This window comes from Hyaena hyaena, unplaced genomic scaffold (genome assembly GCF_003009895.1).
Source record: "Hyaena hyaena isolate Hyena2069 unplaced genomic scaffold, ASM300989v1 scaffold_310, whole genome shotgun sequence".
NCBI classification, from domain to species: domain Eukaryota; kingdom Metazoa; phylum Chordata; class Mammalia; order Carnivora; family Hyaenidae; genus Hyaena; species Hyaena hyaena.
This window is the reverse complement of record NW_024080940.1, coordinates 1,814,999-1,830,487: the sequence shown is the minus strand read 5'-3', so window position 1 is coordinate 1,830,487 and position 15,489 is coordinate 1,814,999. Positions and strand designations below refer to the sequence as shown.

The following is a 15,489-nucleotide window of genomic DNA, read 5'->3' as shown; positions in this document are numbered from 1 at the left end:
TGATGACTATGAGCCATCAATATGGTAATCAAATGGACAGTAAGAGAGAAGTTTGGATTCCAGGGGTGAGAAGAATAGAAATGTGTTAGCCTCTGTAATACGCACAAAGTAATGGAAATGGATGAGTCATTCAGGGAACTGACTTGAGATGGAGGAGGCTGAGTTCTAAGGCTCTTCAACATTTGGAGGTTGAGTAAAAGAGGAGGATCCAGCAGCCAAAGAGCTTCAGAAGGAGCAGTCACAGGGGAGAAAGACCACGAAGGGGTTTCAGAGAAGGCCCACCACTGAGAATACATCATCACTCACTTAGAAAGAAAACATTTTCTTGAGATAAAGTATCATTGAATTTGAGTCACTAATATATACAAGGAAAAAGATATAATAGTATAAGTGTATCCATCTAAATAGGAAATATTATATTCTATTAGGAAAGGATTAGGAATAGATGACAGGAGCATGGCTGTACCAGCAGCTGATGATACAGACTTCTCTTCGGCTTGTGTGGGATGAACCTTGGAATTTTACTGCATGTGGAGCCAGAACTACAAAATGTACATATCGGTACTTCCCTGATGTGGAGCTTTGGGGGAATTTCCACGATATTTGCCTGCTGTAGGTACTTCTTATGGGGATTGTTCATGACTTATGTGTGTGTTTATTTTTGAACACACTGTTCTGGTATCTTTTATTTTCAGAATCACTTCAAAATGCATTCCTTCTTACTTTGGATTTTTGTTCTGTATTTAAGGTTTATTATAGAATATTCTCCGAGTTAAGGAAGGCCCCCTTTTCACTGCCCCTAATAGCCAGGTCTAAGTCATTTCTATACTTACAATGACAACACATATGACAAACATCATGTTTACATTTGATGTTTGGAAGATTCATTGCCAAATTATAAAAATCACACTCTTGTTTTCATTTCTTTTCCTCTGTAAGTCTTGAAGGAGATCTCTCTCCATCACTTCCTTGTACATGCTCACTCCTTTGGAGAATTATTTTAATATCCTAAGGGAAGAGATTAAAAGAGAAGTAACAGACCTTAATAAGTGACTTAGGTTAAAGATCATGTAATATATAGCAGTGATTAAACAGTAAGTTGTTTTGATTTTGATACTTTAAGAAAATGGTTCTCTATTTAGTTTAAATCTCACCCTGCAACTTACTGGTTGTACCCTTGGAAAGATATCAAAGATATTGGAGCCTTTGTTTCCTAATCTAATAATGACTGGAATTGTCACATTAGATTAAATAACACTTATAAAAAGTAATTTGCACAGTTTGGCGCATAATGAAGAAGCCTAAGTGTTACTTCCCTACTAATGAAAAAAACATATTCATTTTGTATTAATGGAAATTTCTAACACCAGATCAACCATGTCTATAGATTTATAGAATTTTAGATGAGTGGATTATTTTGAGAGGAGAAATATCTCATTTCACCATTTAAAAAATATTATAAATAAATCGTTCTGCTTTTGGCCATTTAAAATAGCAGTGTCTTACATTTTAAATCAGTCATTGAAAAAATAAATGTTTTAGGGGCGCCTGGGTGGCTTAGTCGGTTAAGCGTCCGACTTTCGCTTGGGTCATGATCTCGCGGTTCGTGAGTTCAAGCCCCGCGTCTGGCTCTGTGCTGACTGCCAGCTCAGAGCCTGGAGCCTGTTTCAGAGTCTGTCACTCCCTCTCTCTCTGACCCTCCCCTGCTCACGCTGTCTCTCTCTCTCCTAGAAATAAATAAAACATTAAAAAAAATTTAAAAAAAAGAAAAAATAAATGTTTTAATAATAAACTAAAATAATAAATTAAAAATAAATTAAAAAATAAATATTTTAATATCAAAATGTAGAAGGGATAGGAACACATGTGAAAAAATGTAGAGTTATATTTATGTAGTTTCTTGTTTTCCCTCACAAATTTAGGGAAATGTTCTAAGAATGTAATTTTCTTTGCTTCTGAGCTGAGTTCCAAAGGTTTCAATTTGACTGAGGTCATTTTACTCAAGAAGATGGGAGTTAGTTCACTATCTGAGCTGACCCCTGCTGAGTGACACATGCACTACTTATTATCAGTCGCTGCCAGGAATCATAGTGAATCATTTTCTTGTGAGAACTTGTTCTTTGAAAATACAGATTTCCTACAGACAGAGGTCAAACTCGTGAACTAAGTGAAAAAGAACAGCCGCTCCTAATTGTCAATACTACGTCTTCTTTGACGAAAGAGTATTTATACTAACTAATACCAACTGCTGACTGTTCAGTTGGGGATTAAAGAGTGAGCTGACCTGTAATTATCTGACACTCTGCAGCATGGAGAACATCATCAGCTGCAGATGTTTAAACAAGCCCGGGCTAAGTCTGCAGTTGAAGCCAGAGACCATAATTTTCACTAGCTGTTAATGAAAGAAAGCTGAGAGGGTTTGGAAATGTTTGACGTGAGTGCTTTGAAAACACAAGGCAACAGCAGCCATCATGTTTTGTTATAAATAAGAGGATTGGAAAAAACTTTAAAAGCCAGATACCCTGAAGACACAATGGGATGAAAGTCCCTTCAAGTCACCCTTAATAATTCATATTTTGTCCTCATGTAATTGGGTCCTGACTCATTTGCTTCTCAGGTATTCTCCTGTGACATTCAGATTTTAATGCTAAAAGATTTTTTTTGTTGTCTTCTATTGAATAGAAACCTTAATTTTAAGCATATATGCTTGATTTGCAGGTTTGCTGAAAAATAATTTACATTGACTTCAGCATGCGTTTACTATAAGAAACTATACTTGTTAGGTTGGTATAGAAAATCAGGTGTTCACTTACATATGCAAATATATTGGTCATAGGAAATTAATTGATTTTGGTCACTAACAACTCAGTTACAGTATCCACATTGATTTTGTTACATTTATTTAACCAAAACATTTTCTTAATAATTTAGGAATATTACTTGAAATTACCTCTTTGTATAAGATCTATGAAAGAAGTTAAATAAATGACTTTAATTGAATAACTATAAGATCCAACACAACATCTGGAATTTGCACTGGGATGGACCACACAGGGGTTTCTGGGACATGAGTTTGGACTCTCTGTCATCATAGCGCTGCAACATGGAAAGCCTTTTCTTTCTTTCCAAAGAGCAGACACTGAATTCAGGAGAGGAAGTCCCAGCTTATTTATTTATCCACATATAATTTCATGTGGCTCAGAAATATTTCCTAGGCACTGCAACTACCAACAAAACAGCAACAGTAATAAGAGTAATGATAATCATAATGTTTAACATTTATTATTGGGTGCATTCTATCTGCCAAGCACTAAAGTAAGCACTTTATATGTACTAAGTCACTAAATACATACAAGAGCCCTATGAAGTACATATCATAACCCATTTTACAGATGGGGAAACCAAGGCACCATGAGGTCACTTGGCCAAGGTCACTCAGTGAATAGGTGTGAACCCAATCAGTGTGGCTCTTGGGCCCACTCTCTCAACCATAAAGCCAGGATAGGATGCCTCCCAATAGGAGCAAAAATTAAACACGCCAAAATGACTATGAATAGTTTTTTCAAACACATGTTGCAAAATGTTGCTGCTTCCAAACACAAACTTTGTAAACAGAGCTATCAGGCAACAACCTTCACTTCCCACTGTTTATAACAGCAAACAACATTTTAACCTGAAAAACCACATTCTAGCTTTTGCTCTGCTTATCTTGAAAGATCTTCAAATAACATCACTGTGGTTAAAGTTCATTTTAAAATGTGATCTATTTACTTCTCCATGGATATCTGGAGCAGAAATGGTGACAGGATGGGTCTGATAGAAACTGAATCTTCAGAGATTTTTTTTTCTTTTCCTTTATTTTTTTCTTTCTTTTCTTCTTCTTCTTCTTCTTCTTTTTTTTTTTTTTTTTGGCACAATGAAAATGAGAATAGAACATCTTACTGGAAAGGAAAGCTCTTTCATTTTAAAATATCAGAGTTTAGGCTTTTTAGGTCACGGTTTCATCTCTTCAATTCACAGTCATATGAATGAGTCCCAATTATGTAGTCCTCTGTCCACTCATGGCTTTGAGGTGGAGGGCCAGGCAGGAGAGGTGAGGGTGAAGAAGGGAGATGAAGAAGCTAATTCTACAGACGCTGTCTGGCGACAAAGGAATACACGGAGAGACTGCCTGGTAATAGACAGGCTTGCTCTCTTTCTGCTGCTGGAGTGTCAGGCGATAATGATCTAGGGAGACTGACTCATAGGAGGTCAGGTGCCTTGTGCTGGCAGGCTCTTGCTTAGAGGGGTGCTGCACGCCAGGGAGATTTGGGGAATGTGCGGAGATGGTGTTGGTCGTCAGTATGCCCAAGTGCTCCTGGGATAGAGCGGCCAGTGGCCCAGAATCCTGCCCTGCTGGCGATAGTCCTGTGCAGAGAAATTGCACTGTCCACAATGTCAGTAGTGAGGTGTACAGCAAGTTGATCAAACTCCTTCCAAACTGAGGGAGATATGTACATTAAAAGGATCCCCATGGACTCCAGCTATTCCTAAGAGTCAGGACTCCTTTTCAAAGGGCTGACTCTCAAAGGCAGTCATCCATTGGCTCTTCTCTTAGGAAAATGCTGAATAGAATCTTCTCTGCAAGAAAATCATATTTAGTCTGGCCAGAGTAAAGATGTTCCCAAATCTGACTTTGTAAGGAGTTTTCTTCCCATTAGGGGAGGAAATAATTGTGGCATCATTTTATGTTTCTACTGGCTCCTGGTAATATAAGATAAATTCTAATATACGTAATTCCAAGGGATTTTGAAAACTATTTTACAGATGCAAAATAAGAGGGCCATTCCCTGACACATAGGACAGCCATGTAAGATGAGATGCAGTCAAAGGTGATGTGCCTCTGGAATTTACCTTCTACAGAATGACATCTGCCCAGAAGAAAGCAAAAGGGGGGTTGATTCTCACAGATGGGGACACTCCTCCTCCTCTCTTGCTCTCCTCTCTCCACCCTTTTGTCTAGCTCTGGTGTGCTCTGTCCCACCCCCACAAACAAATTCTAGGGTCACACTGACCTATGCCCTCCTCCTCCTAAGTGGGGAGGAAGTCGGTCTTCATTAATGGAAATATGAGATAGAAGAAACTGAAAAGGAACACGTAACATATCAGTTTCGATGCAAACAGTAAATGTTTGTGGAATGTATGAGCACAGCAACTTGGAATGCTTGCCAACAAGTTTCCAGATATTTTGGCCTATTTATGTAAAGAGACACAACTTTGTTTTTTTTTTTTTTTTTTAAATTTATTTCAGGAGAGAGGAGAGAGAGAGACAGCGTGAGCAGGGGAGGGTCAGAGAGAGAGGGAGATACAGACTGAAACAGGCTCCAGGCTCTGAGCTGGCAGTCAGCACAGAGCCCGACGCCGGGCGAGATCATGACCCAAGCGAAAGTCGGACGCTTAACCGACTAAGCCACCCAGGCGCCCCGACACAACTTTGTTTTTAAGAGGCCAATTAAATGATGTGTTAGAGATGCAATGATATGGTTAAGAGACAAAGAAACACTTAGGGATGAAGTTGCTATCACATCACGTCCCTGCTCAGAAGCCTCCTGGCGCCCCTTCCCCCAGGCAGTCCTGTGTCCACGCCTTTGCACAGGTCTTTCCTTTTCCCTACCATGCTGTCCTCTCTCCACCCCAACAGTAGAATCCATGCAGACCTTCTTTCTTCTCCCTCCACTTTCAAAAATCCTGGCCATCTTTGACGACTCAGCTTCTAGAACAAAAAAATGTCCTATGTTTTGAATTCCTGTAATGTTGTTCTTGGTGTGGTTTACCTCGTATCACTCTCTTGTAATTCTTCCATGTAAAAATTCTCTTACAAACAGAAGTGGAGTTTGCTTGAGAACAGCAACTGAGTTTCGTACTCATTTTGTCTCCCAGGGAGCCTTGGATTGCTAGCCTTGGTGGTCGGTGCTCAGTTGTCAAGAGTAAGCACAGCAGCCATCATTTCTGAAGTCCTTGCCGAGTGTCAGACACCCCACCATATGCTTTCGGTGCCCGAGCTCATTTCATTCGCACTGCAACCCTCTCTGTAGGAATGGCTGTTATTCCCATTTAACAGATGAGAGAGTCAGGATAAAGAGAAAGTTTAAGTCAGGACTCTAGTAAGTAGTCTACCTGAGATTCAGTCCCATGACTTTCTGATCCCTGAGACTGTGTTCCTAAATGCTGTCATCACACTTCACTATTAGATGAGGGTCTGCTAGCTTGTTAGAAATTTCAATTATTACCTACATAGGAGATACAATTTACATGCAAAAAGATCATCAATTTAGAACAAACAAATTTACGTCTGAAGATATTCACCTCTGAATGGTCTCATTTCTGGGCATAGAAGGTTATCACTGACAAGTCAGGAGAAAGGCACCTTAGAATCACCTTCATTTTATCGAAGTGAAAGTGCTTTTATCTTAAACTCAGCACGCCCTTAACAGTTCAAGGAATAACCAGCAGGAGCCAAAGAAAGAGACTCCATATGGTTGAACTTGTATGTGAGGGAACTGTACACCTTCCATAGTCTGCCCCTGATACCTTGTCCCTTGCCGTTGAAGACCTGGCGTTGCCATGGTGAACACACATTCAACACATGAGGTAGAAATCCATTGGGTCACTGTGATCCCTGAACTGTGGCTCTCCCTTTTTTCCTTCCCTCCTTCTATGGTGGTCTATTCTCTATGAGTTTTGAACTCAGTTTCTCCATCTTGGACAGCGTTTCCCTGATGGAACTGACATCCAGTCTTTTGTGTGGACTGGGGCTGTATGCACTATATAGACAATGTGCACCGTGATTAGACAGAATGACTATGTCAGCACTTGGGGACATAGTCTCCTCATAGTCTCCTTAGTTCTCTTTGGCAAGGGAGGATTCTATTCTCCATACTCCTCAATCAATTGGCTAGTTATTAGATGGCTGGAATGATCTGGAACTCTGCCTCTAATCCAGCTTTAGTCTCATCTACTCTGGCCTTCTGTCAGATCCAAGAAAGCCCCCTTCCTAATGAGGCAGTTCCATAACGTTAACAGTGTCCATAACTGACAGCTACCTCTACTGTTCCTGGCCTTGCTGCTGGCTAGGTATCACAGGCTGGCTTCTCTGACCTGATGCTTTTGCCAGCTTGGCTTCTCCTGACCCTGATTTGGCCAACACCAGCCTCTCTCTCCCCCATCTCTGTAGTTCACATTGGAGATGTCCCACCATGCCCTGATCCTAAGTGCAACTGAATTAGGACACTTTGTGATAATACTCACAGGGATTTTATAGTCTGAATAACTTGAAATCAAGTCTTGAATAAAAGGATGCTTCAAAACAACAGCAACTCTTACTGGCTCAAGATTCTTGGCACCTAGGTCTTGAAATACTTTCACGAAGTTCTTTAAAGAAGAAAAAAAATGAAGTTAATTAACGTCACAATCCTACAGATGTTAAAAACTCATTTTACTTAATAAAGGAATTTGCCATAATTTCTGTACAATGATACATTTCAGAGCAATTCCATGAAGCTATGCTAAAATTTGAGGGTGAGTTTTCTTATGTACAAGTTACCCCTTTTTTGAAGGAATCTAACCAACCTCTGAGTCAGCGTTCTCTATCTGTAGGTGGCTGGTGAATCTGTTAGCATCCTGTACTTCTTTCCCCCCTCGGAACACTTTGAGTAGTCTTTCCATAGAAATCTTTTCAGTGTTTGCATTTTCAGGGATTTCTTCTTCCTTCTCCTCCTTTTCTTCTCTTAATTCTCTTTCCTCACTCATGAACTTTCCCTCAAGTTCAGGATATTCGTCAATTGGGCTCATATCAGTAAAGAAGGAGGTCTGCATGATTCAATGAAGATAATATGAAGTCAGACTGAAGACTTTCCAGTAATGGAGACACTTAGAACACACCAATGTTGTCACACACTTTTCACTCACTGAAGCGATGGTGCCTCCCACAACCTAGCCAAACAAAGTAGAGAAGAGCACGTGCTATCTGAACTAGGGATCACATCACGATTCTAGACCAATTCTGTCTGTGGATACAGACACCACTATGTGGGATGTGTCTTACTCACCTTCATAGATGTTTCAGTTCACTGGACTGCCAGGCATTTTGGAGTCTTCCATAAATGGACACTGGAGTGAATTAGTGTGACTGATGTCAGACTTCTGCACATGAATGTAGATTTTTAAAGGATTTGCTTTGGAAACTGACTGTAGCTGAGAAGTTATGGCAAATTAATTTCTCAAGCTTGATAGATTCTAAGAGCTTCAGAAACATTTTTTGTATACCAGAGGTTAAACCCAACTAAACATTCAGAAGGCAAACTAGATAACAAATTGAACATAGAAAGTCAGGTGGGATTTTTATGGCTGCTCATTGAAACATGGCCAAGAGCCATGAAGCTAGGTGCTGGCCTCATGAGTATGGCAAAGAGTACATTATTTCTGAAGTAATTTCTTGTGTATCAAAAGCCTGAAAAGCATTCCTGTCTGTTCACCTTGTAACTATAGATCTAGGAATTGATTATAAAGAAATATTCATGTGCACAAAGACTTCTATATATGGATGTTTGTTCAGTGTTACAGCAAACACAGAAAAGCTGCAATTCCAAAATCAGAAAGTGGTGACATAAAGTACAGTATGTTTTTGTGATGGAATACTATACTGCTATGAAAACTGTGGTTTAGAAGAATACCTAGTGACTTGAGAAAAAACTCATAGGGATAAGTGAAAAAAAAAATCCATAAAATGATAGATACACTAGGATCTTCATTTTCTTATAGATCTATGCTTATTAGTGAAACAAAAAAAAGGGATGCCTAGGTGGCTCAGTCAGTTAAGCATCTGACTTTGGCTCAGGATAATTTGGCGTGGAGTCTGTTTCAGATTCTGTGTCTCCCTCTCTCTTCCCCTCCTCTGCTCATGCTCTGTCTTTTTCTCTCTCTCAAACATACATATTAACATATACAAAATTTTAAAAAATTTTAGAAAACAAAGATACAGTAAAGGGTTAACAGTTACCTCCAGTTAGTGGAATGGGTAGTATCTTTTCACTCAGTGTTGTACTTTACACATACTCTACAGATTTGTATTGTTGTATTCACTGTAATAAATGCATACGTGTGTGTGAGATTTTCATTATGAGAATGTTGATATTTGATTATTTGCCATAGAAAAATGGGTGATTTGGGAATGTTGACAGATTAGAGGTAATAAAATACCTGAATACAGATTCTCCTTAATCCTGAGAAAGGAAAAATGCTAAACTTAGGCTTGAAACAAAAGGAAGGTTTCAGTGTTCATAAATATTCAGTTCAGTAGAAGCATTAAATGTAAGTTAATTAGTCATGCAAGTTCTTTCCAAATAGTTATGAAAGTCCTATGTATAAAAAACTTATGATATAGCAGGAAATGAAGCCTCTGATAGTGGTAAGTCCCTTTAGGAGATTTGTAGGGGCTGTGAGCCGTGTAATGAAGACAGGTTTTGTTTGCTCTAGCTCTGTGTGGGTTAGGTTTCTATATCCTTTGGTAAACTGGGAATTTAATCTAAAAGAGAAAGAGAATGTTTTATCATGTGAAGATTTTGGAATTAAGTATAGATCTATTTATCTATCTATCTATCTATCTATCTATCTATCTATCTATCTATCTAACCTACCTACCTACCTGTCTATTATCCATCTATCCACCTATTCAAACTCTTCTCTATTTTAAACAATTGAAATATTACATTGGAGAAATGTGAAACTGGCCTTTTTGTGTCCACAAAAAGAAGCTTGGGGATCATCACACAGGTGCTGTAGGATGAATGGATTTCTATTTAGACTGCAGTATAAATGCTACAAGGACACAATAAATACAGAACTTGTGGGTGAGTAAACGACTAGTTGGATTAGATAAGCAGGTGACACCTAAATTAAACAGAGAAAAAGTCTTGTCTCTCTGCACTATTTCCATAATTAGAAAGGGACTAACTTAAATGCCTGAAATAATTTAAACACCTGAATTTTTAATAAAGAATTTTTGTAGTTTTTATATTTATGCTACTTTTGCTTTCTATGGGGTTGGGACAGAATAGACTTAGTTGTTCAGTGAGAGGGCAGGGAGAAAGGGGAAGCTGAGAAGGGACCACAGGAGTCAGATCAGCATCCTGCTGGGATTGCAGAGGGTGCAAGAGAAGACAGACATTTCTGAAAGACCACAATGTTGAATGTGGGTGTATGAACAAAACCAGTGATGCCAGTTTGGAGGAAAGCCAGTGCTTCTGAATGAGCAATTACTAGTGGCATCAAAATTCTATGTGAGTCACATTATCATCTGAGCAGGACAGATTGTGCCACTAGCAAAGACTCCCTTGTGGAGGCTCAGAGATCTCCCAACAATGCATCCCCAGAATGGTGCCTAGACATGCATTTCCTTCATTCAGTCAGTTCAGTCCCACATCTCAGAGGCAGAACAGAAGGTCAGTCCCTAGGACTAATATGGGCAAAGTGTCAAAAGAGTAAGAGGGAATGAAAATTTAGATGCTTTGAACCCCAGCACCTCAAATGCTCTGCCAAGATGCTTTAACAAGATTTTCAAAATGTGGGAGTTTCAAACCCACAATTTACTGAATTCCAACATCACAACCCCACACCACATAGGCCATAATGAATCATTTTCCCAAATGTCAACTTACTTAAAGCTTCACTAGGACCAGCACATACTCATGAATACTTTGCTCTTGGGCTTCTTTTAAGCTACCCAAGAAACCATGGCTTTGAACGGAAAGTCTGTGCCACATTGAATAAAAGTATGAGTCACTGAAATAGAATAAGGAAGAATGAAATATTGGGGATGTTTCCAGTTGTTCATGTGGAAAGCAAAAGCTGAGATCTGATTTGATGTCTTGGGGATGAATATGGATCTGTTGGAGGTGTTATTTCTGAGTAAGCTCATTATGGCTTCCTGGGATGAGGTTGCCCAGGAAATGAACACAGCTGGAAAGGGCACAGAAACAGAGTGGAATAATTGGAGGCAGGATGGTAAGAACAAGAGGTCAGCAAAAATGAGGGAGGTGGGAGGATTCTGTATTTCAAAAACTCAAGCACCTAGGACTCACCTGAAGCCAGGAACAGGCCTGTGTGTATGGTATGTCACTGGCATGCTCTCTGGCCCCTGCCTCTCAGGCCCGCTCTATCTGTGGTGCAGTAGTTGTAGATAAGGTCCTGTGCAGTGTGCTTAGACTGTAGAAGAGCTCTTGGGAGAAGCACTCCAGGGGCTTTGCTTCCTGGTGGGGCATTAGCTTCCCTGAATGAGTGGTTTAAGGACAGATGGGATGCAGAGCCCTCCTGTGCTAGCTGGCCTGGCTACTACTCACCCAGACAGCTGTCTGTTGCTATAGGAACAATATTAGCACAGACTTCCTTTTTCCTGGACTTTCTAGCTCATTACGGCCTCCTAGATTCACTATTCCCTCTGCTGGGAATGCCTGCTTCCCTCCTTTCTACTGTGGAGACAGAATTCCGTTCCTCACCCACACTCTTTTTCCCTTCTTTCCTACCATGTTTATAAACATTAATTCAACACCTGCTATGTGGCAGCTACTGTGGAGAACATAAAGGTGAGTAACAGGTTGCTCCCAACTCAAGGTAGAAATAACTTAGCAGGATTCAAAAGACAAACAGCTGCCTGAATTACTAGCTGTTCTTACTTCCCTCCTTTGTTCCCCTACAGCCTGCCCTAACACAGCAGCTAGAGAGGTCTCCATACATTTTAAGTCAGATGGCTATGTTCCAATAACTTCTTATCTCATCTCTTGGCAAAGTCAAAACCAAGGTCCCTACAGTGGCCCTTAGGGCCTTCTCTCCCTCATTTCTTTTCCTCACTACTCTCCTCCAGCTCATTCCTGTCCAACTATCATGGCTGGTCTTCAGAATATACCAGACACCACCCCCATCCCCTGCTGTAGGGCTGTGGAGTCTGCTGCTGTCTTTTACTTACAATTGTAATTACCTTGCTGTTCTTCTCAGTGTGGCAACCTACCCCAACTCCTGTATTCTTCCCTGTATTATTGTTTTCCTGTAGCATTTATTATCATATGGTGTAGTCTATATGTTACTTACTTTATTCCCCACATCAGGGGTGGTTCCCAGTACACAGAGAAGCTTGGAGAATATTTGTTGAATAAATGCATGTATATATGAAGTGGTGCGTGGCCCTGCCAGAGAGGATCTGAATCTAAGGAGACCCAGTCAAGAGTGCTCGGTGTTGCTCTTGAATGTCAGAAGAAACTTCATGAATCATCTGGTAGTTGAAATAGGCCCTGGTTACTGGGGAGGCCTTGCGCCCTTCAGGGTGAGATGAAGCGTATTCCAGGTGGAGGCAATAGCAAAAACAATGATAGGGAGGTGGGAAAGAAAAGAAGACAAACACTTCTCTTGATCAGTAAGACCCTATGTTAATCTGTCCTTTATGCTGTGTTCCTTCCATGTTTGGGACATTGTTCGCCCATTCTTTTCCATATGGATGAGGGCAATTAGATGGAGTCCCTTCAGGGGAGCATATCACGCTTCTTCTATATCCCTTGCAGACCACAGGGCTATGCAGAAGGTGTGATATACAAAGTGAATTATTTAATTAACTGACCCACTCAATGAGATTTTTACTGAGCTTTGTTCCGATAATTCGGGTTCAGGGTTGTGGCAGGTTCAGAACAAGACAGATGGCCCCTCACTGCCCTCTGGGTGTTTAGAGTCTAGCAAAGAAGCTGACCTGAAGAAGTAGTTACTGTGAGGAGGATCATGAAAGGAGAAGCATAAAATTCTATGGAAACATATGGCAGGGGGTGCCTTAAGTCACCTGAGGTCAGGGGAAGTCTCTGGGAGGACAGACATGTGACTAAGACCTCCCAGCATTCCACGATCCATGCCAGAGTTAGCTTAGGGAGGCCCAATCTATTGCGGGGTGGGGGGGATTATACAGAAGGATCTCTGGGGAAGTGGTAAATGCAGTCCCAATGAAGTCAGTCAATATCTGACTCCTTATTTACTTGGGAAAACTGAAACTGGCCTTCTACTATCTAAGAAGACAGAATACTTGAATGAAATAAACAGTTGTTGCTGTTCTGTCACTGTATAAGCATTGAAGTAGCCTCTACAGCACATTGGGTTGAAGAGCCTTGAGTTGTCAGCTCATTGGGCACCTGTTTGACCTCTGACCCTGATGGAAGAGGAAGGACATCTCTTGTTCTTTTTCCCAGGGCCAAAATTTAGGGTTGCATCTAAGAAAGTCTATTTCTTCCCAGATGTGAAAGCTGTCACAAAAACTTCCCTTTTTCTTTTCTTCTTCTTTTTTTAAGAGAACCCAGCTTATTTTGACAAACATATATGAAAGGCAAACACCGATGCCTAGGACATCAGTGGAGTTTGGACTCCTCTGTGTCCATAAAAGGAGAAGAAAGAAAAAGCATTCCATTACAAGGACCACAGCTCTGTCCCCAAAAGGTCAGAGGGATACTAAAAAGTCATGCAAATGGGGTCCTAATAAGTATATTACTTAGCACTCTGTTCTGAAGCTTTTCCACCCAAGACAGCCAGGGAATGCTATCCCTTTAGAAATCTAAAAGGGAATGTGAAGTTTAATTAGCTATTAAGGTTCTTTGTCCTTAGATACGGGAGATACAAAGTGCTTGTGGATTTCAAGTGACTGGGATTTAGCCTGAAACATTATCAAGTGTCACATGTATGTGGGATGTCTGAAGTCTGACTTGTTTCATGTAGAATTTCCACACAGTATGATAGATAGATTGAGTTAGTATCCACTTCTTATTCATTTATTAAGGTTAGTACTTCATGTACAATAAAGGCTGTCCTTTATAGAACAAACTTGGATTCCACCAGCACATTTTGAGCAAATTTTGATTTGGTTTTTTTTTTTTTTTTGGATCGTGGGTCACTAGTTCTTAATCCAATTGAGTAAAGCTTTATTGACGACCTAGTGTGTGTAAAGCACTATATTAGGTACCCATAAACATACAGAGATTAAAAAAACTTATGTTGTTACAAGTTTAGGATGTTCTGGTATCCCCCTCCAGACCCCAATGCTAGTCTATTTCTGGAACACAATTACCTTTTCTGCAATAACAGTAGGAGTTTTGATTGGTTGGAAGACATGAGTCCCAATGGCCACACTGAGGGCCCTGTAGACCCCTTCCACAGCATCTGGATGACAAGCAAAATAAAGCAGCATCTGTGTGTAGTCAAGTTGAGGTGGATCCTTCTCATAGTCAGCAAATAGCCTAAAGAAAAACTGTCACACAAGAAGAATTCCAATCAAATATAAAAGATGTAAAATAGGTAATTAATAGATGAACAGGCAATGAAAGATCCTTCTGGGAGCTTTGGAATACAGCTACTTTCTGAGGGTTGAATTAGTAAAAGTAATATATAATGAATAGTATTAACTGAAGAATATGCTAAGTTAGAAAAACAGAATAAGTAAGGCTCAACATTCTAATTTTAAAGAAAATTGTATGCTAATCAATGGTATCAACATATTTAGGAAAGAATGTGGTAATAAAAAAAAATGTGTGGATGACATGTTAAGCAGGAAAAGGGAGCCACAGAACAAGGACCCATCCATCTATCTATCCTTATAACCATTCTGACAAACTGGGCCCTGACTCTTAAATATGAAGCTTCTGGTATCTCTCTCTGCGGGGAGTGGAAAAATGGGGAAATGATGCCCAAAGCCACTGGGACTCTAGCCATTAAAATCTTTCAACTGGTCAATCCTGCTCTGAACTTCATACTTAATCTGTTGGCAGTAATGTGGACTCTTTCCACTGTGGGTTTACACTGGAGGAGAGTGTGCTAACCACTGAATATTAGGGTGTTTGTTGTTGTTGTTGTTGTTGTTGTTGTTGTTTTTGTAATCTCTCACTCATTCTAGATGACTGAGCTGGAAGTCAGTTCTACATGCAGTGTTTTGTGCATTTGGCAGCAAGAAAAGTTAGTGTGTGAGAACTCAATATCCTCTGAGGCCCTCAAAGTGGCTTGAAGCCTGGAACTCACAGGTCACACCTAAGCACCTACATGGCCTTGTTTGAAGAGCAGACTGACTTCCTCAGTGAGCTCTTCTCAGATATGTACATTCAGTGACCTGGAGAATCTTTTTTTTTTAATTTAAAATTTGATAAAGTAGATGGTTCTGGATGGTCTAAGGTTATGCACATATAGCTAGCTCCTAGATGATTCTAACACTGATGGTCCTGGCCTAGACTTTGAGAAGCAAGTGCCCAGATCCATAGATACCATGCTATTCTTGACTTCCCACAATACTTAGAACTATGGACACATTTAATTAGATAGTCAGAAGAGTAAGTTTCTGATGCTTGACAAATCCAATAAAAATTTAAATAAAAATAACTTTGATAGGAAACTGCATAAAGTCTTCTATGCTACAGAGCAGGAAAGAATCTCAGAGGTCAATGG

General features: G+C 40.1%; 1 protein-coding gene across 1 annotated transcript in view; it reads right to left on the bottom strand.

Annotated features, from left to right (window-relative positions):
• Window positions 1–743: 743 nt before the first annotated feature.
• SPEF2 (sperm flagellar 2) overlaps window positions 744–15,489 on the bottom strand; it is a 186,052-nt gene continuing 171,306 nt past the window's right edge. Inside the window, exons 34-37 of the mRNA XM_039248276.1 lie at window positions 14,126–14,305; window positions 7,609–7,848; window positions 7,288–7,410; window positions 744–1,008 (exon numbers count right to left, since the gene is read on the bottom strand). Of these exons, the coding sequence (XP_039104207.1) occupies window positions 919–1,008; window positions 7,288–7,410; window positions 7,609–7,848; window positions 14,126–14,305 (633 nt within the window). The 3' untranslated portion in view covers window positions 744–918. The remainder of the gene's footprint in view (window positions 1,009–7,287; window positions 7,411–7,608; window positions 7,849–14,125; window positions 14,306–15,489) is intronic.